The following is a 23,632-nucleotide window of genomic DNA, read 5'->3' as shown; positions in this document are numbered from 1 at the left end:
GCATAGTCTTGGTTAAAGCATGTGTATGCAGTAGGTATTCACAGAATATCTCCTTACCAGGACTTTATGCAGCACACTACAGAAAACACTGTTTAAGAGATTTCATATTTTCCTAAGTGTAATTTGATAGTCATCTTTTTTATGTTTAAATATGAAATTTTATAAATCTATTTGGAAATCAGCTGAATCATTTTAAAGCAGGAGTGCTTCCTTTTTAATCATTTTTAGGTAATGTACACAGTAATTAGCTGCTGTGTAAATTCATATTTTCCTGAATTGTTCTGAAGTGAAGCACCCATGTAAAATGTAATTGTTTTTTAAGAAAACCACTAAAGACAGTAAATTTAGAAGTGTTCTCTGGTTATGATTAATTTAATTTTATAAGACAGTTTAAATTCACAAATGCATTTCTTTGATAATGAGAATCCAGCATTCTTCGATGAATAATCAGTAAGGTATTAGAGATCTGATAAGTTTATTTAGTAGCAGTTGTATTTCACAGAATCAAATTACTGTAACTGTATTGAATTAACAGCTCACTTTCCTTTCCAAGAGGATATTTGTTCACTTTGTTTCTGTGACTATATCTGCGTAGTGATTACTTGACAATGTAGAAAATCTCTTTTTCTTTTCATGCGGCTGAGGTTAGCAAAACTACCATCACATTAAGGCTGAGGAAAAGAAACAAAAAACACTTTGAAATTAAATCAGTAGCTACTACAAGACTAGAACTATATTTAGGATGGTTGATTGTCCATACTGGCAAAGTGAGTTATATCTGTTGGTTAAAATATAAGCCTGCATTCTCTCTCTCTCCCTCTTGTACACACACACACACACACACACACATTCACGCACACGATTAAAATGGTTTTAAATGCTGCTGAGTGGTCTGGTTGTCTAAACTGATACTGTCCTTTCTATTATACTGTGATTATTGTACAGAGCAGTGTTGTCCAACAAATCTTCCATGGTGGTGGAAGTACTCTGTATTTCTCATTGTCCAAAATGGTAAGCACCAGTCCTATATGCCTGTTTAGCACTGGAAATGTGGCTAGTGAGACTGAGGAATTGGATTTTTATAATTTAACTTTAGTCAATTTAAATAGCTAGCTATATGTGTCTAGTAGCTGCCATAAACAATGTGAAAACAATTTTTTTTCTGACCCTCAGATCAGATCAGATCAGTCACTCAGTCGTGTCCGACTCTTTGCAACCCCATGAATCGCAGCACGCCAGGCCTCCCTGTCCATCACCAGCTCCTGGAGTTCACTGAGACTCACATCCATCGAGTCAGTGATACCATCCAGCCATCTCATCCTCTGTAGTCCCCTTCTCCTCCTGCCCCCGCTCCCTCCCAGCATCAGAGTCTTTACCAGTGAGTCAACTCTTTGTATGAGGTAGCCAAACTACTGGAGTTTCAGCTTCAGCATCATTCCTTCCAAAGAAATCCCAGGGCTGATCTCCTTCAGAAAGGACTGGTTGGATCTCCTTGCAGTCCAAGGGACTCTCAAGAGTCTTCTCCAACACCACAGTTCAAAAGCATCAATTCTTTGGCGCTCAGCCTTCTTCACAGTCCAACTCTCACACCTATACATGACCACTGGAAAAACCATAGCCTTGACTAGACGGACCTTTGTTGGCAAAGTAATGTCTCTACTTTTCAATATGCCATCTAGATTGGTCATAATTTTCCTTCCAAGGAGTAAGCGTCTTTTAATTTCATGGCGGCAGTCACCATCCGCAGTGATTTTGGAGCCCAGAAAAATAAAGTCTGACACTGTTTCCCGTTTCCCCATCTATTTCCCATGAAGTGATGGGACCGGATGCCATGATCTTCGTTTTCTGAATGTTGAGCTTTAAGCCAACTTTTTCACTCTCCACTTTCACTTTCATCAAGAGGCTTTTGAGTTCCTCTTCACTTTCTGCCATAAGGGTGGTGTCATCTGCATATCTGAGGTTATTGAGATTTCTCCTGGCAATCTTGATTCCAGCTTGTGTTTCTTCCAGTCCAGCGTTTCTCATGATGTACTCTGCATATAAGTTAAATAAACAGGGTGACAATATACAGCCTTGACGTACTCCTTTTCCTATTTGGAACCAGTCTGTTGTTCCATGTCCAGTTCTAACTGTTGCTTCCTGACCTGCATACAGATTTCTCAAGAGGCAGATCAGGTGTTCTGGTATTCCCATCTCTTTCAGAATTTTCCACAGTTGATTGTGATCCACACAGTCAAAGGCTTTGGCGAATAATGGATGGATAAAACATACAGAATTGGTTCAGTTTAAGGAAATCTTTTCTAATACCTGTTCCGTCTGATGCTGGGCCGTCTGAACACCTCCTGACTTGGGGTTTTGGAGAATTGTAGCTTTTCTTGGGTAACTTTTTTATTTTGTTACTGCCAATACAGAAAGGTTTGGCTTCAGAGCACCATTCCATAAAGTTTATGCCTGTAGCCCAGAAAGCTTGTGAGGTACTTTGTGGGTATTTTTTTTTTTAATCATTTATGATAACTTGAGTCAAATATTTCCTAATGGAAAGTCTTCTCTCTGTCCAACAGTTCTACCTGGATAAGTAAAATTTGCTGTGTTTTCACCCTGCTACCTCCCTCCCTGTTTTCACTGTCCTGTTTTTCAGTATTTTTCTCATCGCCAGTCTTTCTCCCTGTCATACGGAAATTTCTGACTCAGCCATTTTCACTTTTCCAATAAGCTACCCAGTTACTCTGTGGTCTCTGATAATGATGTAGATGGTTTGTGATATTAAAGTAGTGCTTCTGATTTGAGGACATATTATCTCAGCATTTTCAAACCCACTTGCCTGCAATCTAGTGTGTCTGTGGTTAGCAATAATATATCTCCTTGCCAAACAAGTGGTTTGGGTTACTGAGGTTTTCATTTAACTTTGGGGGAGGTTGGGGGGGGGGCGGGGAGAAACTCAGGAACCTATTTTGATAAATTGCATCAGAGTTAAATGTTTGGATTAAATCACTTATTCTGCTTTTTTAACATCTCTTTACTGAGCTCAGGCTTGTGCTTTTTATTGAAGCTGTGTGTATGTTTGTATATATGTAGACACAAGTTTAAAACTCATACTTAAACTGTATATGAGTCTATTATATAACTTAAAGTTTGCACTAAAGTTCCAGTGTGTTAACTGACCTTGCTTTCATGTTTGGTGCTAGTAAAGCATTTCTCTTCAGTCAGGAACTGGTGTTTTTTCTCCTTTTTGATAATGGGAACTGAGCATCTTTACATATTTTCCTGATTGCTTTGGTTCTCAGGAAGATCAGATACAAATTTGGGGCCTCATGTAGACTTTGTTTTTGTTAGCATACTTTTTTCCTTAAAGAAAAAAATAGCTTATTCTCTAATCTTAGGGAAACAGTATTAATATAATTAAATTGAGTAAATAAACATTGCTACTGCAACTCGTTTTTTCCTCTAAATATTTGCTGCTTCACTGTTTAGGTGCTTAAATAGGATTAAAAACATATATCTATCTTTTAATTATAAAATTTTATAAAATATTATGAAAAGGATTATGAATAATGAGATTCCATTTCATGATTTTAGGGTTAGGGTTAGGGTTAGAAATAGAATAAATTAGAAAATAAAATATAAACACGTTTTAGAAGAAAAACAAGCTACATTATAGTCCTACAGTACATAATGAGTGTTAGGACTTTGATGTTTATTCTTTCTAGTATTTTCTAAATGAAATTTAAATTGAAAAACCAGATATTTCTACCGTAGTCCATGTACACTATAGCGTACCTGTGTGCTCAGTCATCTGTGACTTTTTGTGACCCTATGGACTGTAACCTGCCAGGCTCCTCTGTATATAGAATTTCCCAGGCAAGGATACTGGAGTGGGTTGCCATTTCCTACTCCATTGGTTCTTCCCAACCCAGGGATCAAACCAGCGTCTCTTTCATTGGTAGGCAGATTCTTTACCGCTGAGCCCCATCTGGGAAGTCCCCTGCTCTGTAGTATAGGCATATACTAGACAGAGGCTCAGAGATCAGCCTTGGGCTCTGCCCTTATTGTGTCGAGTCTTCAGGACTTCCTTCACCTGGGCATAGCTCATGTAATATTCCACGTGAATAGTCATCTATCATGTATGTAAAATAACAGACTTCTGAGTGCCAGTGCTTTGTACAAAGCATCTACGTACATTCTAGGAAAAGGTGAGTGCTCTGAGGCTGAAACTAGGCCCAGGGAATATCTATAGATTAGCAGGAGAGTCCTTCCACAGACAATTTTGTAGTTGTCTGAAAGCTATATGGAAGGGAAGTTGGCTTCCTGTGGTTAAATATTTAGGAGGAGTCCAAATGATTATTTGGACAGGATACAGCTGGACATGGCAGCTACTCACACTCTTTCTGATAATCGGTTTCTATAATTTTAAGAAAGTGATGAATCAGTCAGCACCTTTTTATGAACAATGACTGACATGTAGAAATATTTGACAAAACTTGGGAACCTCAACCTATCATCCAGGAACTTTATTGTTTTCATGATATTTTGAGGGGATTAAAGCCTCTTGATATTCTAAGACATTTTGGATTTCTGATCAAGGATTTGTAGATCAGATATTTGGTGGAGCTTTGCAGAAAATCTTGAGTTACACTGTTCTGGTCTTTGTGGAGTTTTTTATTAAAAAGGGTAGCTTTCTGACTTTCTGTAATGTTTATGGAAGGGTAATTAATCTTGAAAACATCTTTCTGTTACTAGACTTCTTAAGACTCCCCCTCTACCTCCCTCTTTTTTTGTCTCTGTCAATTTTGATTCGTTTTCCATTCACCTTATACTTATTAACATTTTCTAATTTTCGGGACTATTTAGCAGCCTGCAGCTCCAGTATTCTTGCCTGGAAAATCCCACGGACAGAGGAGCCTGGCAGGTTGCAGTCCTTGGGGTCACAAAGAGTTGGACACGGCTGAACGACTGAGCACAATTGCAGAGGACTTCTGAGGACATGAGACAGTTTTTTCAAATGAATAACTCAGGGGATTAGCTCCAGATTCTGAAAATTCATGCCAGCACATTAGTGCACAGTGTGTTCTGCTTCAAAACACCATGTACATCCTATGTACCCTGTCAGGTTGATTAGTTTAACAAACATGTCCTCATGTATACACATTTTTCATAGCCCTGAGGTCTAATCTGAAAGTGCCACATATTTAACTATGTGATTCTCGGCATGTTATCCCAACTTTCAGAGCCTTATTGAGTGATGTGCTTAATTGTCATCTAAAGGAACCAACAATTAACCACCTTACTGAGTGTACAAATTTTCCAGGTATTCTAGGAGTCTGTCAGGTCATTATCCTTTCCATTATAATACATCTGAAATCTGGATGTTGGGAACAGAAACCCTTTACTGTCACTTAAGGCTGTGTGGGTATATGTGAAGCTTCTTAGCTTTGTTTTGGTGGAGAATCAGGATGGATCACACCTCCAAAAAATACAGAATTTCATGGCACGTTATTTACACTAGTCATTTTTCTCAGGAGCCATCCTTTCCATAGGGATTTATCAGAAAATTATTATCCTAGATACTGGGATAAACGTTAGCAAGAAGATCATAAGATATTTTTCTGCCTTTCAGGGTCTTGAATGTTTGCTGGGGAAAGAAATGAATACATGTATTTATAATATGATTAGTCCTCAAGTATTATGTTTATTACATTTTATGAAATCATTGGGGAAAAGAGCATAAGTAAATCTGCTGGGTTTTGCAGAGTGTCAGTTGTGATGGTTTTGGTTGTATGTCCTGTAGGATTGGGTTCATAAAGAGGTGACATTTGGAAAGGTGCCACAGGCAGAAAGGAAAGGGTCCCTACCTCCACCATGTATATAGTGGTCACTGAATTCCCCTCAGACTTACATGGCTCTCCTGTTCTGTGTGTTTCACACCCACACTGACCAACCAAGAAAAACTCAAACCAAAACCAATAACCATAAAAATCCCCAAACAACTGACACATTGGTTAATGATACTTGGTGCCCTGATCAGTTGTACAATATGTGGAATGAAAATCTTTGCCTTTCACAAAGGAATTGCAGAAATCTCTATGTACTTTGTGGGTAGTTTAGTAAGTAGGGGTAATTATACCAAGGATAGTAAGTACAGGAAGGTGGATCTGATTTAATTACCATATTTTATAGATTTCTGCTGAGAAGGATCCTCTGTCTCCCAGACAGATGGAGTAACCGTAGTAAATTGGAAAGAACAGGGGATTTGGAGACTTGAGATCAGAAAAGTAACACTTCTTTCCATTGGCTACTTTTGAGCAGGAACAAAGTAAATGAAAATGGAGCAGCTGTGCTGTTAACATCAGCCAAAATTAGGTGCCACTGTGTTCTCTCTGTCATATTGTACCTCAATTTCGTTCATTACCACAAGATGGAAATTAGAATCACTAAAAGTCAGAGAAGGGTCAAAGGTTTCAGTTACCATTTATCCCTGAAAAATCAATTGCTCAAGCATTATTCAGATGTTATTCTAGTTGTTTTCAGCTTTCTACCTGAAAGTGGGAAATTTCACTTTTCAGAGTGACCCAGGGACTCAACACTATTTTGAGGCTCCTAATTTTGGGGTTTTTGGGGACTCATAATTGGGGCAAGTGGTTAGGAGAGTGTTTCCATTAAGAGACAAAGCTGAGCCTCTCTAAGAAGCTGATGGTGGTGGTGATGGATGGGGGTTGGTTTTGGAGTTGGTTTCAGTGGTGGTGATGTTGATGTCGCCTTACTACCTGGACATAAACTTTGCTGGGATTGAGAGTATGGAAGATTTGGCATTAGGATGAGGTCTGTTCACAGTTTACCTGCATCCCATTTCTCTTCTACTGAGGCAGTTTTATTAAAACTTTAAATACAGGGAAGAGACTCTTCTTTAATGGTTTAGAGACATTTCTCTTGTAGGGCAGTGAACAAGAACTTAGTGACTTACATATGCTATCATTTCTTAGTTAAAATTGTCTTTAACAACTATTAGACACATTAGTCTGAATTCATTAATACTATCTTACCAAAGGAAAGGAAAGCCATTGATTTTTGGATGGAGATAGGGGAAGGTTGTTAGATCCCAGAGGGAGATTTTCCTTGGAATTTCCCACTGCAGTTACTACCTAGGGTTTTTCTTATAGGTCATCTGTGAAGCACTGTACAAATGACAGGAATTTTTTTTTTTTTTGTCCTTGCTTTTCAAAAGTGAACATAGGCCAACTGTGATTGTTAGTGAGACAAAGTAAACTATGTCCCATTTTTATTGCTCCACCTTCTGACCTGAATTTTATTTTGTCCTCAATTTCAAAGAACCTAACTCATATTTGTCTTATCTTAATTAGTATTTAATAATACCACTCTTTTCTGACATACTTAAATATAGACCCATTTCTTCTACGAGTTCTTTGAACAGAAGTATTTGAGGCGAGAATAGTTCAGTTTGGTTTCCAATTCATGTGCTCATTTGTTGTGTTATTTTGGTCAAGGCACTTTATTTTTCTGAGCCTTAGTTTCCTCATAAATAAACTGAGGATACTGATAAAACCTCTACCTTCAGAAGGTTAGGAGAGGTAGGTGTGAAAGTGCATTGTGATCCCCAAAGTACTCTATCAGTGTCAATTGTAGTTGACTGTTATTACCAATTTTTTTTTTTTTTATTACCAGCTTTTCAAGACAACATCTTCCCCATGCATAGAATGTGTACCCGTGTGTACAGAGAAAAGGAAAGCAAGCCTAAACCCAGCTCTCAGTATTGAGGATATATTCCATCTGCTACTAATAGCATTTACACTAAAACAGAATAATTCACAAAATTATACCAGAACATAAAAGGTAATACAGACAGTTGAAAGATATAGTTTCTAGTGAATGTATTACTAATCTAGGCATTTTTATGTGGGAGGAAGCTTGTTAAGATTGAGTCATAGCAATTGTATTTTCAGAATGTTAGCAATGTGGGTAAAAAAATGACAAAGGGGAATGACTTCTTTACTCCTCTTTTAGTTTGTATGGTTAAATGGTCCCTCTGCTAAGAATGCTTACCGCTTAAACCTTTCTGTGACATTGGCTTTGTATCTTAGCTACTTTAAGGTTTCCTCATACAGCATTGCAGGTCACTTCCACTCCTTGTACCTGTCCCTCCCCTTCACCCCCCTTCATAACAAGCATAACTGCTCCATTGTTCTGCCTCCAAAGAATTTTCTATAGGTTTTTATGTGTGTTTGCGTCACTTAGTCATGTTTGACTCTTTGTGACCCCATGGACTGCAGCCCACCAAGCTCCTCTGTCCATGGCATTCTCCAGGCAAGAAAACTGGAGTGGGTTGCCATCCCTTTCTCCAATAGGTCTTTATAACCTTTATCAAACTTATTGTTTTGTCTGTTAACCTGTCACTTCCACCTCCTTGATGACTTGTAAATGACTTAACCCTTCTAATAATAGAATTCAGTAAATGTTTGTTGAATAACTGTGTTAACTAGGTGAATACTGTGCCATTTATTTATTTAAGGGGATCCACGGATGAGTGAGAATCATCTTTCTTTTTGAGGAAAATAGGTGAGAGATCTATAAATCTTACTTCCCATTTATAAGACTTGCTTGCTTTTATGTAAACTGTTCCACTGTATATATGTACATATCTGAATTTTAAAAATCACTAAAACTCTGTTCTTTTCATGGGAAGGGAAGAGGTTTCTAGTTTTTATTTGAATGTTTGGATAATTTTACAAGCCTCTGTGATGCTGTCATCAAAAACAGAGCTTAATTCTTTTTATTCATAAGATATCATCTTCGTCCTTTGTCTATGGAACTCTGACTTTTTTTGACCAGTTTTTCTTCCTTTTTTTTCTATTAATGAGCATCTCCATCTCCTGAAGTCTTACTTTATGCTATATCCAGGACTAATTGGGTGGAATACATAGAGACTGCAGGGTTGGATGAGAATGGAGAATGATGCAGTTGGCTATTCCTGGCAAAAAGATAGCCTGAGATTAGGGTGAATGAGAATGAACATGGGAGGGAAAAGTTTGAGAATAGGGAGGGTAAAAGCCCAGGGTCCAGTGGTTCCTCTTAAATGTGCCTGCAGGGAAACAGTCAGATAAGTTGATGTTCTTTATTCTCAGTACAGTTTCTAGCTGTTTGCTTCAAAGTAGGTTAGAGGAGGAGCAAAGATCCTGTCTGAACTTGTCCTGACTGAGTAGTGTTTTCTGTAATTCCCAACCTGGTTACTGATTTACAAAAGTGGCTGGTTGTGTGACTTCCCCATCTTGAATTAGAGTAGAAATGCAAAGAATGTAGAGGCTGATTTTGAAAGGCACTAGGGAGGACTATCACAGTAATCCAAGTCTATGCCCCAACCAGTAACGCTGAAGAAGCTGAAGTTGAACGGTTCTATGAAGACCTACGAGACCTTTTAGAACTAACACCCAAAAAAGATGTCCTTTTCATTATAGGGGACTGGAATGCAAAAGTAGGAAGTGAAGAAACACCTGGAGTAACAGGCAAATTTGGCCTTGGAATACGAAATGAAGCAGGGCAAAGACTGATAGAGTTTTGCCAAGAAATGCACTGGTCATAACAAACACCCTCTTCCAACAACACAAGAGAAGACTCTATACATGGACATCACCAGATGGTCAACACAGAAATCAGATTGATTATATTCTTTGCAGCCAAAGATGGAGAAGCTCTATACAGTCAGCAAAGACAAGACCAGGAGCTGACTGTGGCTCAGACCATGAACTCCTTATTGCCAAATTCAGACTTAAATTGAAGAAAGTAGGGAAAACCACTAGACCATTCAGGTATGACCTAAATTAAATCCCTTATGATTATACAGTGGAAGTGAGAAATAGATTTAAGGGCCTAGATCTGATAGATAGAGTACCTGATGAACTATGGAATGAGGTTTGTGACATTGTACAGGAGACAGGGATCAAGACCATCCCCATGGAAAAGAAATGCAAGAAAGCAAAATGGCTGTCTGGGGAGGCCTTACAAATAGCTGTGAAAAGAAGAGAAGTGAAAAGCAAAGGAGAAAAGGAAAGATAAAAACATCTGAATGCAGAGTTCCAAAGAATAGCAAGAAGAGATAAGAAAGCCTTCTTCAGCAATTAATGCAAAGAAATAGAGGAAAACAACAGAATGGGAAAGACTAGGGATCTCTTCAAGAAAATCAGAGATACCAAAGGAACATTTCATGCAAAGATGAGCTCGATAAAGGACAGAAATGGTATGGACCTAACAGAAGCAGAAGATATTAAGAAGAGGTGGCAAGAATACACAGAAGAACTGTACAAAAAAGATCTTCACGACCCAGATAATCACGATGGTGTGATCACTAACCTAGAGCCAGACATCCTGGAATATGAAGTCAAGTGGGCCTTAGAAAGCATCACTACAAACAAAGCTAGTGGAGGTGATGTATAATATCATGTATGAAATGAGTCGCCAGTCCAGGTTCGATGCACGATACTGGATGCTTGGGGCTGGTCCACTGGGACAACCCAGAGGGATGGTATGGGGAGGGAGGTGGGAGGAGGGTTCAGGATGGGGAACACATGTATACCTGTGGCGGATTCATTTCAATATTTAACAAAACTAACACAATATTGTAAAGTTTAAAAATAAAATAAAATTTAAAAAAAAAAAAAAAAGAAAGCATCACTACGAACAAAGCTAGTGGAGGTGGTGGAATTCCAGTTGAGCTATTCCAGGTCTTGAAAGATGATGCTGTGAAAGTGCTGCACTCAATATGTCAGCAAATTTGGAAAACTCAGCAGTGGCCACAGGACTGGAAAAGGTCAGTTTTCATTCCAATCCCAAAGAAAGGCAATGCCAATGAATGCTCAAACTACCGCACAATTGCACTCATCTCACACGCTAGTAAGGTAATGCTTAAAATTCTCCAAGCCAGGCTTTAGCAATATGTGAACTGTGAACTTCCTGATGTTCAAGCTTGTTTTAGAAAAGGCAGAGGAACCAGAGATCAAATTGCCAACATCCGCTGGATCATGGAAAAAGCAAGAGAGTTCCAGAAAAACATCTATTTCTGCTTTATTGACTATGCCAAAGCCTTTGACTGTGTGGATCACAGTAAACAGTGGAAAATTCTGAAAGAGATGGGAATACCAGAACACCTGACCTGCCTCTTGAGAAATTTGTATGCAGGTCAGGAAGCAACAGTTAGAACTGGACATGTAACAACAGACTGGTTCCAAATAGGAAAAGGAGTTCGTCAAGGCTGTATATTGTCACCCTGTTTATTTAACTTATATGCAGAGTACATCATGAGAAACGCTGGACTGGAAGAAGCACAAGCTGGAATCAAGATTGCCAGGAGAAATCTCAATAACCTCAGATATGCAGATGACACCACCCTTATGGCAGAAAGTGAAGAGGAACTCAAAAGCCTCTTGATGAAAGTGAAAGTGGAGAGTGAAAAAGTTGGCTTAAAGCTCAACATTCAGAAAACGAAGATCATGGCATCCGGTCCCATCACTTCATGGGAAATAGATGGGGAAATGGGAAACAGTGTCAGACTTTATTTTTCTGGGCTCCAAAATCACTGCAGATGGTGATTGCCGCCATGAAATTAAAAGACGCTTACTCCTTGGAAGGAAAGTTATGACCAATCTAGATAGCATATTGAAAAGTAGAGACATTACTTTGCCAACAAAGGTCCGTCTAGTCAAGGCTATGGTTTTTCCTGTGGTCATGTATAGGTGTGAGAGTTGGACTGTGAAGAAGGCTGAGTGCCAAAGAATTGATGCTTTTGAACTGTGGTGTTGGAGAAGACTCTTGAGAGTCCCTTGGAGTGCAAGGAGATCCAACCAGTCCATTCTGAAGGAGATCAGCCCTGGGATTTCTTTGGAAGGAATGATGCTAAAGCTGAAACTCCAGTACTTTGGCCACCTCATGAGAAGAGTTGACTCATTGGAAAAGACTCTGATGATGGGAGGGATTGGGGGCAGGAGGAGAAGGGAGCTACAGAGGATGAGATGGCTGGATGGCATCACTGACTCGATGGACGTGAGTCTGAGTGAATTCCAGGAGTTGGTGATGGACAGGGAGGCCTGGCGTGCTGCGATTCATGGGGTCGCAAAGACCCCATTCAGTCAGACAGGACTGAACGACTGAAGTGAACTGAGGGAGGATGTATAAGAAATTATGGATTAAGCAAGTAGTACTTCGGTATAAATGAGATGATGATTTGGAAGTTTTTAGTAAACCTTAAAGGCTAACTCTCTGTGTGTTGCAGCATAGCCTCATGCAGGTAGGGATTCTTGTACATATTTGTAGTCATGGAAGATCTTCTAGGTTCTTTTCTAGCTCAGGCCTTACCCATATTTTATGGGTACCAGTTTAGCCTCTACTGTAATAAGATTGAAGGTCAAATAACAATAATTGAATGTATTTCAGCCTTACTTTTTAAATATTAAGAAATGATTGACACGAGTCTTAGTAAGTTAATCATAAGTTCATAAATTCCTTGGCTTATTATGATATGTCATATATGTCATCATGTGTTTGGTTTAGTAGTGTGTGCTGCTACTGAAATAAAAGATGTGAATTTTATAAGTTTTTATATTGTTTTTATATTAACAATTCTGGTTGTAGAATTTAAGTGTAATATATATAAAACATTACAAAAAGTACAGAAAACATAGAAAATAAATATATATAAAATATACCATAAAAAACCCCAGGAACCTACCACCTGAATTTAATAGATATTAATATTTTTCCTTATTTGCTTCAGTCTTCTCTGTAAAACAGTGGAACAGGGTTTGTGGTAAAGGCACACTTGCTCATGTACTTGTGTCTCTGGGGTCACCACTGTTCTCGATTCAGTTATATCACTGCCAAATACTAAAAACTTATGTTTTTTCTACAGGCATATGTATCCATAAACATATTTTTAATGTCATGCTGACTTCTTCACATGGTTATCCACATGGAAAACTGCACTAATTTTATAATTTTTATTTTATTCAGCATAATATTAAAAGTATAGAAAAAATATATTTTTGACAGAACTTTTTGCCCTAATAACATAAATTGAAGTGGCTTTTAAACTTTTTTGAATGTAATTGCAGAATGATAATTTTTTACATTGTGGCCTAATGCATGTCGCATACGCATGTATGTGTATATAAAGCTGAAAAAGATTTCTCCAAACCATAGTTTCCTCTACTGTGTGTGATATACTCTATTTTCCAGGTTGGTCATTCTGAAATGCTTGTCCCAGGCTCAATAAATTGCTTTTATAATCTAATAATAGATTGCCATCCATGGTTTGAAAAACATTAGTAATCTAAAAAATTAGTCTTAATCTAAAATTAATACTGCCTTTAGTTTGCAAATAATAAAAACTTCTGTAGTTTAATAAATGTGCTTCAGATAGTAAGGTAGTGTGACTCAGCGGTAAAGAAACCATCTGCAGTTCAGGAGACACAGGAGATGTGGGTTCAATCCGTGGATCAGGAAGATCACCTGGAGGAGGAAATGGCAATCCACTCCGGTATTCTTGCCTGGAAAATCCCATGGACAGAGGAGTCTAGTGGGCTACAGTCCATGGGGTCACAAAGAGTCAGACACAACTGAGCAACTGAGCACTCGTATTAAAATAGCATTCTTCTGCAAGAGGTTTGATTACATTTATTTTGGCTAACTCATTCTGAATAGTTGTTTTCTATGAAAAATATCCATGCATGTCTAGCCATTTAATTAATTGATGTTAATTATTAATAGCTAAGTGTTTTAGAGAAAGCATCTTAGTCTTTGTATCTCCTTTCAGTCTGTCCTGACTGTGGTCTTCCATGAGTCCAGGAGGGCTGTCATGGCGTCAAGAACAGAAGGAATTCTTGCTTGCCCAAAAACTGACTCCCAGCCCTGCCACGAACAGTCTGTGTATAAACCCTTAATAAGTCCTTTCTTCCTTGTGGGCCTCATTTCCTCACCTATTAAACAGAAGGTTTAACTAGCTCTTCTTAAAAGTAGGTTCATTCTGTGATATATGGGAGAACTTTGACCTGGGCCTCAGTTATTAAAATTTTATGAGAATATATCTGGTGTGAAAGAATAGGACTTTCTATTGAAATTGCTGGTTTTGAGGTTGCATTTGAGCCAGGGGTCAGCAGGTCATATTTGGTTTAATATGATTTTGAGACAGAAATGGTTTTCCATCATAAAGCCTTTTCAGAGTAATCTGGTGTCTCCAAGCTCTGCCTGCTTTTTGGTTTTATCATCTCTCAACTAGGGACAGGGCTGTGTGAATGTGTATGTGAACATTCATAAGTGCTAAGAATGGCAAAGGAATATTTCTGCATTCTGTTTTAATTAAATGTCCTTACAAACAAAACCAGAGCTGCAGGAAAAAATCTGTAAACTCTGGTAAAAGCCCTGGAGGACAGGTTCTTGAGTCTTACACATGGCAGGCATCTGAGGCTTTGGGAACTGTGCTCTTTAATGTGAGGTACATGTTTGGAATAGAGTAAGGATATATCACCTAAGCCACACATCCTTAAACAGAACAGTATTTTTCATGACAAGAGTCCTTCATGTGTGTGTTTGCTTTAAGAAACAGTTTTAAATTACAGTTTGGGTGGAATGAACCTTTAAGACCATCTCTTCCTATTGGTGTCTAAAAAAATAGTCCAGGAAATACTCTGGGTGGCTGTCCCGGTGGAGGCAGTTAGTGGCAGATGCTTAGTTTCAAGGTTCTTACTGTCTTTTGGTTTGCGGATTCTTTTTAGGTATCTCTACATTTAGAGAAACCTAGAGAACCAGTTCTAACTCATGTGTGAAAGTGTAGACCCACTGAATGTGACTACATTTTAAGTAGAGATTTGCTCTTGCCTGAGGGGCTAATAAAGGTATGTTTTTCCCTGAGAGGATCAGGATAAACGTAAGTCTCTGGGAGAGGATCTGCTGAACCCCAGATGGCTGAGACATAAGCTGTGTGTGTGTGTGTGTGTGTGTGTGACTGCAGTACTTGCCCTCCCTTTATAGACATGGATTAGAATTTCCGGACCTCATCCTTAGGCCAGGATCTCACCATTATTTTGTTACTTTGTTGTACACCTGTACATGGCATTGAGCAGGTACTATCTGGATTTGTGTGAATGAAGACTTCTTACCAACTAATTACTCTTTTGTACATTGCCAGTTATAAAGTTGATCATCCTGAACTATAAGAATGGATTCTTTGAAGTCCTGAACAAAGCCTTTTTCTTTTTGTGTTGAAGCGCTACTAATGAGCTTTTCTGTCTGCCCTTCTCCATCCTCTGCAGTGTGCCGAGATTTTGCTGTCCTGGAGGACCACACCTTGGCCCACAGCCTGCAGGAACAAGAGAGTGAGTAATAGCCCCCTGCAAGCTCCTCCAGTTTTCTTTTTTAGTGGTAGCCTTGAGGCAGATTTCTTGCGGTGAGGCGGGGAGAAGACAGAGTCATCAGGCTACACCACCCATCATCCCAAGGGATCTGTCTAGGCAGGTGACACCTTGGTGAAGAATGTACTTTTCCGTGTTTTGAAGTGAGACAGCTGCTGGGGATGAGAAGACCGTTGGGTGTATCGGAGGAAAAGAGGGACTTGAGCCATTTCCTTTGCTTTAATGTTGTAGGAGGGATACAGTGGTTATATGTGGATCAGGAGTATATAGAAGGCTGGCATAAGAATAGGGGTCCAAATACCTTTACTTAGATTGGTAAAGATACCAGTTGGTAAACATACCTAGTGGTATCTAGATTTAGAGTTTTCTGAATATTTATGTATGTAATTATGAAAAGTAAATCTAAGTTATATGTGTTATACAAAAGTACATATATGTGAACTTGTAATTTGTGTGTCAGTATAAAAATCAGGTGTTGAAAAATGTAGTTTTTAAATGAAGTGGCAACTTGTGGAACAGGAGGAGCACCGGCCCTGGCTTTAGATGGTTTGAGTAGAAGTTTAGGCACTGCCACTGCTGACCAAATACTCATGACTTAACCTTTCTGATTCTCTTTTTCCTTAATGAAAAGATGAGAATGCCAACTCCTGTGCTGCATATTATGCAGCATTACTAAGTGTATACGTGGAAATGATGGCTGTGAAGTTCTTTTTAATTGAAAGGCTCTTCTTAAGTTTATTCTTAAGTTTATTACGAATAAGCCAAAGCATTGTAATTCCTCTCTCCAATCTTCCTGTCCAGTTGAGCATCATTTGGCATCGAATGTTCAACGGAACCGTTTGGTCCAGCATGATCTGCAGGTGGCTAAGCAGCTTCAAGAGGAAGATCTGAAAGCCCAGGCTCAGCTGCAGAAGCGCTATAAAGACCTGTGAGGACTTGGGGAGTGGGAGAGCATTGTGCCAGGACTGGTTTTCAGGGAAGAGCACTTTCTGTCTGTCCCTTTGATTCCTTTCACTATTAGATTATAAATCCTACAGTGACGATCCCATAGTTTTTTTGATTTATAAAAATTGTCTTTGTTGTTGGGATTCCTTTCTAGGTTTTGGGACATGCAGTTTCTGGTAGGACTTAGCACTTTTCACTGATGGCTTTGAGCCATCTGGTCCAGCTCTGTGTCTCACTTTTCCTTAACTGTGCGATGGGAAAATGATCTCTGTCTCCTCTGCCTCCTGTGGTTTTGGGGGGAATCTAGCAAAATACTGGATGTCACAGAATTTTCTGAAGTCTACTGGGTTCCTTTACTATTTCCTAGTAATGTTTGTTGCTCTTATTTTCCTTGAACCCCTTGCCTTTTGGGGGAGGGGCATGCCACTTGACCTGTGGGATCTTAGTTCCTTGAGGGATCAAACCCATGCTGTAGCAGTAAAAGTGCCAAGTTCTAACCAGTAGACTGCCAGGGAAGTCAAGAACCCCTTGCTTTTTATATGGAGGCAGAATCTTTTGGAAAGTTCTGAATTGTACCCTCCGTTCACTTCATAACTTCAGTGTCTGACCAAAATTACTTCTCCATCTCCTCCTAAATAGAGAGATCATGTCTAAGGTCTGTTCCATCATAATGACTTTTTAAACTTCTTTTTTAATGTTTTGAAAGCTCACAGAATACATCTCTTCTTTGAGAGAGGTTCCTGTACTTCAATCTGTAGTGGTAGACTTAACTACAAAATCATTTTGAGAAGGAAGGAGTAAAGGAAGAGGTGAAGGGACCCTTCTATTTAGTTTATTTGTCTTATTTAAATAAACATGAGAGCCTATTACTTTTCCATCTTTGAGGAAGGGTTTTTCTGTTCTGTTATTTGCAGAGAGGACTTTATTCATTATTTTATTCAGTTTTCTTATTTTGTTCATAAACATTCTTATTGACTCTTGCTAAATAAAATAACCCTTTCAACCATGAAAGGCACCAGAGAACATACATATGAATAAAAAATAGCCATTGTTTTTAAGGGACTCAGGGAAAAAACTCTGAGCACTTGCCAAAGTGACTTGAAAATTCATGAAGAATTCCATATTTTTAAAACTAGATTAATAAATACTTTTTTATCAGTTCAAAAAAGTGAGTGAATGAAAAGAGGATATAGAAATAATGAATGAGTAGATTTTTATTTTCAGTTCTGTGGTTTGGATGATTCAGAATCCTATAATATTGTATCTGTAATATGAAGTCATTAAATCCCAAAACTTTTGCAGCTAATAAGACAACATGAGAGGGCATGATTCACTGGTTAATAGTGGCAGGACCGGAAATCAGGTCTCCAGGTATCTTGTCCAGTAATTTTCCTACTAGTGACCAAAACAGCTTGCCGTTTCCACTTCCGGCCTGCGTTCTCTCTCATGTGTTCCCTTCCCGCTTCCTGTCCGATGTGCATGTTCTACATGTACATACACATCCCTGTATGTGCGCCCATCTGCTTTCATCTCCAACTGTCTATGTCCAAACATGTTGAAAAGGACCATTTCCTTATACAAACAAGAATAGTGTTCATCCCCTCACTTTTGTTAGAATAGAATGTGTGGATTTCTATTCCTCCAGAGAAGTTAGGATATTACCGCCACCCCCGCCCCCAACACTTTTCAGGTACCAAAGGCTGCTTTTAAACAGGGAGTATACAACCAAGACTAGATTTGTTGAATACTCTAAAGTTCAACTGGCAGGGCAAGAATAAAAGGGAATATTGGTTTAGCAAGTGAACTGCATGTGTAAGCCACAACTGTAGTTTTGTTCCAGCATCTTTTAGATACTAAGCTCTAAGCATATGTATATCGCTTCAGGTAACAACTAAAGGTTGTAAGGGCCATGTAAACACTGGCTCCCCAGCATTATCACACTCTGTAGAGTTATAAGCTGCCTGTTAACTTTTCCTGGGTTCAGGAAGATCCCCTGGAGGAAGTCATGGCAACCCAGTCCAGTATTCTTGCTTGTAGAATCCCATGGACAGAGGAGCCTGGTGGGCTACATTTCATAGGGTTGCAAAGAGTTAGACACAACTAACGCAACTTAGTCTAGTCTGACTGTTCCTGAAACCTGAAACCAAAAGACCATCTCTGTGATATCCAAACCCCATTTCTTGTTGAAACTGCTGTTTCATTTGTGCTGTTTGTAAGGACATGTTTCTCGCCACAAAATGATGTGTCTGGTTTCTCCCAGCAAAGTATATTGTGGGGTTCTGAGTACAGGATGGAGATTTATTTAGTTTTGTGTCCTCAGTGTTGAGCATGGTGCCTGGATGACAGCACGTGTTGTGTGAGTCCTTTTTGAATCCATGAATGCCAGTACAAAACAGAACTATGGGAGCAGCAGCATTACAACCTTTGGTTGCCTTAGTGGCCTGAGTGTTAAGAAAACTGGCATCAGCCACAGAGGTTTCTCCTGGCACCTGAAGCTGTGGAATATACATCCACCCCCCCCATTTTTAAAGTTTTATTGAATCTGAAAAAAATGTACTTAATTAAAAATATATAAAAATTGTTTTGAAGTCATACCACCACCTCTAAGTGACCACAGTATTACTGACATTTTAGTGAATTCACTCTTACTTTATGTGTACTTTGTGCATACTTGGATATTTGTGGATCTTATTCTCATAGTGTATATCTCTTTTGCAGAATCTTGAGGGACTGTGGTGGTGGTTTAGTCACTATGTCACGTCTGACTCTTGCAAGCCCACAGACTGTAGTCTTCTAGGCTCCTCTGTCCATGGAGTTCTCCAGGCAGGAATACTGAAGTGGGTTGCCATTTCTTTCTCTAGGGGATCTTCCCGACCCAGGAATTAAACCTGGGATATGATCATACAGAAAAGGCCCGGAGCTTTCCATTATAGTATCTGGGGATCATGTTCTGATTCTACCACTTATTTTCTCTGTGACCTTAGGGAAAGTGATTTTACTACTCTGGGCCTCAAGTTTTTCTAGCTATAGGATGTGATGGTATTGACCTCTTTGCATCATTATTGTAAGGATTAAGTGAGATAAAAATATGCCCTGGCTCTTAGTGAGTATTCAGTAAATTGTGTTGTGGTTAGAAAAATCATTCCTTGTGTTCTCCATTCATGTTGTTTTCTCCTTTGTTTTTCAGTGAACAGCAAGACTGTGAAATTGCTCAGGAGATTCAGGAGAAGCTGGCTATTGAGGCAGAGAGACGACGCATTCAGGAGAAGAAGGATGAGGTACAACTTGTTTAATGCCCCTCCACCCCATGGAGGAGGGCTGCTCAGCTCTGACTCTCTGTGTTCACAGGCTCAGTGTAGGGTTGCTGGCCGGGCAGGAAAACTTTCCCCTTTTGGGGGTGCATTGTCCAAGGGTTGCCCCCTCCATGGACCACTGTTTATTGCCCTTTGGTCGTTGTTTAAGTGGTAAAATCTTAAAAGATGACAATGGTTAATTTGACAAAAGGTGTGAATTCGTTTCTGTAGGCTGCTGTAACGAATCACTACAAGCATGGTGGCGTAAAACAATAGAACTTGGTTCTCTCACAGTTCTGAAGGTTGCATGTTGAAATTAAGTGTTGGCAGGGCAATGCTACCTACTAGGGGAGACCCCTTCTTTGCCTCCTCTTAGCTTCTGGTGGCTCTTGGCCGTCTGCGTTCCTTGCCTTGTGGTTGCATCATGTCAGTCTTTACCTTTGTTGTCACATGGCCTTCTTCCCTGTATCTTTTTGTCCTCTCGTCTTCTTGTAAGGACACCAGTCATTGGATTGAGGGCCCACCCTAATAGAGTATGATCTTCTCTTAAATAATTCTGCCTGAAAGTCCCTATTTTTAAATAAGGTCATGTTCTGAAGTTCTTGATATAAATGAATTTTTAAGAGATAATTCAGCTCCATACAAGATACCTGCCTATGGGTTATTCCCACAACTTTAGGGAGAGCAAACCTTGAATGTAGCCTGAACAGGAGTCATGGACTGGTCATTGGTCTCCCTCTTTTTTGTTAGTGGGTTCACTTTCCTATGATACCCTGCCTCAAAACAGTGATCCATTTAATTCTGTATATATTTTTAAATTATATTGTCTTTAAGCTGAAAATGACTAAAATTAGCAGTAGTATATGGTTTGTAAAAAGACTTGAATTTTACTTACTGATCATTGCTTTTGTGTTATATTTTCAGCATTTCTTACAAACAGTTCCTTTTTCATTGTGTTGACTCTGTGTCTGCTTTTTAAATACCTATTCTGCTATTCGTGACCCTTGTCTTAACTTATAATAAAGAAAAAAAATGATTTATCATTTTTAATAGTAGAATGACCATATGATATTTTGTGTACTGAGAAATTTTGTGTACTCTCCTGGGCACACTGGCACATGCAGTCACCCTATTAAATAAATATTTCAGGGTTATTAGTGAACCAGTCTGCATCTTCTCTTTCTCCTACTGAGCCACTCTGTTACTCTGGAACTCCTTGTTCAGTGCCAGGCGAGTGTGAGACACCTGGTGTGAGTTTATTTAGCTATTTCTTTAAGAAACAAACCATGATTATGTGATGATCAGAATTGTAAGTAAGAAAGAGGGATCCCTTTTCATCCTTCTGTTATCAACACAGGAGCTCTTTCTTACTGCAGGATGTGTTGCTTCTCTATAGTCAAGACTTCCTTGGAGATGAGTCTGGAAGCTGAAAGAAGTGATTATGTTTTATAGACAGGAAAGCGTCTATTTTAAAAATCACAGAGTAATGAAGTTGGCTTCTTATAAATGCTCCTGGTGTCCTGTAATATTTTTTCTTTCCGTTCAGGTGAAAGCAGTATTAGGGAAAACAAAATGCTTTATTTTATGCCTGTGGAATCTAAATAGCAATCACAATAAATAATCTCATTGTTATACTATATAAAGTATACAGTGTTGTGAATAACTGCATTTCTCAGATGAAGAAATTAAGTGTTAAAGAAGTATATGAATGACTGGTCCCGGCTATAGTAAGATGCCAGAGAAATGTCTCTGCAGTTCTGACTGCCTCCGACCTGGGTATACTGTGACACAACACGGAACACATAAACTATGGAGTTTGAATCTTATCTGTTTAACTTTTAGCTGAGAATTCCATCGTCTCATTTAGCCATGTAGCCCCTCAGGTTCCAAACTAAAGAAGTCATGATAACTCTACATTACCCTAAAGGGCTGCTGTGAAGTTTAAAATCATGTATTTAAGGTCTCTGCTACATATTAAGTTAATAGTTGTTCTTTCCTTTTTGCTTTCTTGCCCGGTGTTTCCCCCACCATTCTCCCTTTGTAACAACTCTGATTTGTGCTGAATTAAAAGGTGGGGGTGAAATAAGCAGAGTTAAGTGTGTTCCGATACGGTATGATTTGAGGAATCTTGAGGGGTTTTCTTGCCTTTGCAGGCCTCCTGTTACCTCCACTACTGTTTGACCTACTGAAATGTTTCCCCTTGTCCAGTGCAGTGGAGAGATGAGATGAGAAATCTAGTTGTGGAGGTTTAGTGAGACTAGCCTTTAAAAACTCAAGACTTTTTTTTTTTCCCAGACGTTTTTGACTTTTCGCTGATGCTTTAGTTTAGAATATGGCTGTCCTATCAAGAGATTCTTTAATTGTAGAAAACTGTGACTTCCAGCTGACTAGACTGCTTTAATATTAAATAAAAATTTGCATTATTCAAGTTTGATGTTGAAGGATGTATGATAATGCTTATTTGTTTATTTTAGTCCAAGGCACCTCATAGGGGAGACTGAAACAACAGTGCTAATTTTTCTGATCAACTTTGCATCGCCTGTTACTCATCAACTGTCCGGATTCTTTGTTTTGTTTTGTTTTTCCTCTCTCTGTGCTCTTCTGCTTCCTTGTAGAGTCTGCTTAACTAATAAGTTCTTACCCAGCAGCGGGGCTGTGGAAAACTCCTCTCTGGATTTTCACCCAGATCTCTTTTTACAGATTTTTGGAGTCAACTCTCTTTTGTAGCTTATAATCATCCAGAACAACCTAATGTAGAATTCAAGGTCCTTTCCTCTTGGGATAGATACTTTTTTTCTGAACAACATTGTTCATGAGAAGTAGAGTTATACAACTTTCTGTGGGTGAATTAGCATGTCTAACTTTGTTGTTGTATAATATTATTCTGTTTTTTAACAGAGTACAAATGTAGGCAGGTAGCATTTCCATTGGGGAGACAGATGTATAAGAGTTTAAAAAGATCTGTATTCTTACCACCACTGTGGCCCCTTCCCTTCCTTCTTCTTTTTCCTCATTCCCTCCTCTTTCCTTCCTTCCTGTCTTCCTTGCCTTTTTTTTTAACTCTTACATGGTGTCTTGAATATCGTAGTAGTAGCATTTCTTTCTTGGTGCCCTGTTGAAGGAGCATGTACCCTTTGTAATACTGGACTGAGTTTATGGGAGTACTTGCCTCATAATCACATGAGTTTGTGGTTAATATGGGTGGACAGATTTTATTGGGATCTTTCTCTTTGGTCACAGGTTTAGCATTTGTCAGTATTGTTTAATCAAGCCAAGAAATGTGTTTTTAGTTTATTTAATTTAGTTATTCTTAAATAACTAAAAAAATAAATAACTAAAAATCCTTAAATAGCTAAAGAGAGTTCCAGAAAAACATCTACTTTTGCTTTATTGACTATGCCAAAGCCTTTGACTTTGTGGATCACAACAAGCTCTGGAAAATTCTGAAAGAGATAGGACTACCAGACCACCTGACCGGCCTCCTGAGAAATCTGTATGCAGTTAGAACTGGACATGGAACAACAGATTGGTTCTAAATCGGGAAAGAAGTACATCAAGGCTTCTTGTCACCCTGCTCATTTAACTTATATGGAGAGTACATCATGCAAAATGCTGCGCTGGATGAAGCACAAGCTGGAATCAAGATTGCCAGGAGAAGTATATCAATAATGTCAGATACTCATATGACACCACTCTTACGGCAGAAATAAGAGCCTCTTGATGAAAGTGAAAGAGGAGAGTGAAAAAGTTGTCTTAAAACTCAACATTCAGAAAACTAAGATCATTCTATCTGGCCCCATTACTTCATGGCAAAAGATGGGAAAACAATAGAAACAGAGAGACTTTATTTTTTGGGTTCCAAAATCACTGCAGATGGTGACTGCAGCCATGAAATTAAAAGACGCTTGCTCCTTAGAAGAAAAGCTATGACTAACCTAGACAACATATTAAGACAGTATATTAAAAAGCAGAGACATTACTTTGCCAACA

General features: G+C 38.9%; 1 protein-coding gene across 2 annotated transcripts in view; it reads left to right on the top strand.

Moving 5' to 3' along the window:
* CCDC50 (coiled-coil domain containing 50) overlaps nt 1-23,632 on the top strand; it is an 85,486-nt gene that overhangs the window by 19,590 nt on the left and 42,264 nt on the right. For both annotated transcript variants that reach the window (XM_027538359.1, XM_027538356.1), the window contains exons 2-4: nt 15,306-15,368; nt 16,206-16,332; nt 19,537-19,627. In XM_027538359.1, the coding sequence (XP_027394160.1) occupies nt 15,306-15,368; nt 16,206-16,332; nt 19,537-19,627 (281 nt within the window). The remainder of the gene's footprint in view (nt 1-15,305; nt 15,369-16,205; nt 16,333-19,536; nt 19,628-23,632) is intronic.

The sequence above is a fragment of the Bos indicus x Bos taurus genome, chromosome 1 (genome assembly GCF_003369695.1).
Source record: "Bos indicus x Bos taurus breed Angus x Brahman F1 hybrid chromosome 1, Bos_hybrid_MaternalHap_v2.0, whole genome shotgun sequence".
In the NCBI taxonomy this organism is placed as follows: domain Eukaryota; kingdom Metazoa; phylum Chordata; class Mammalia; order Artiodactyla; family Bovidae; genus Bos; species Bos indicus x Bos taurus.
This window is presented reverse-complemented; position numbering and strand designations above follow the sequence as displayed.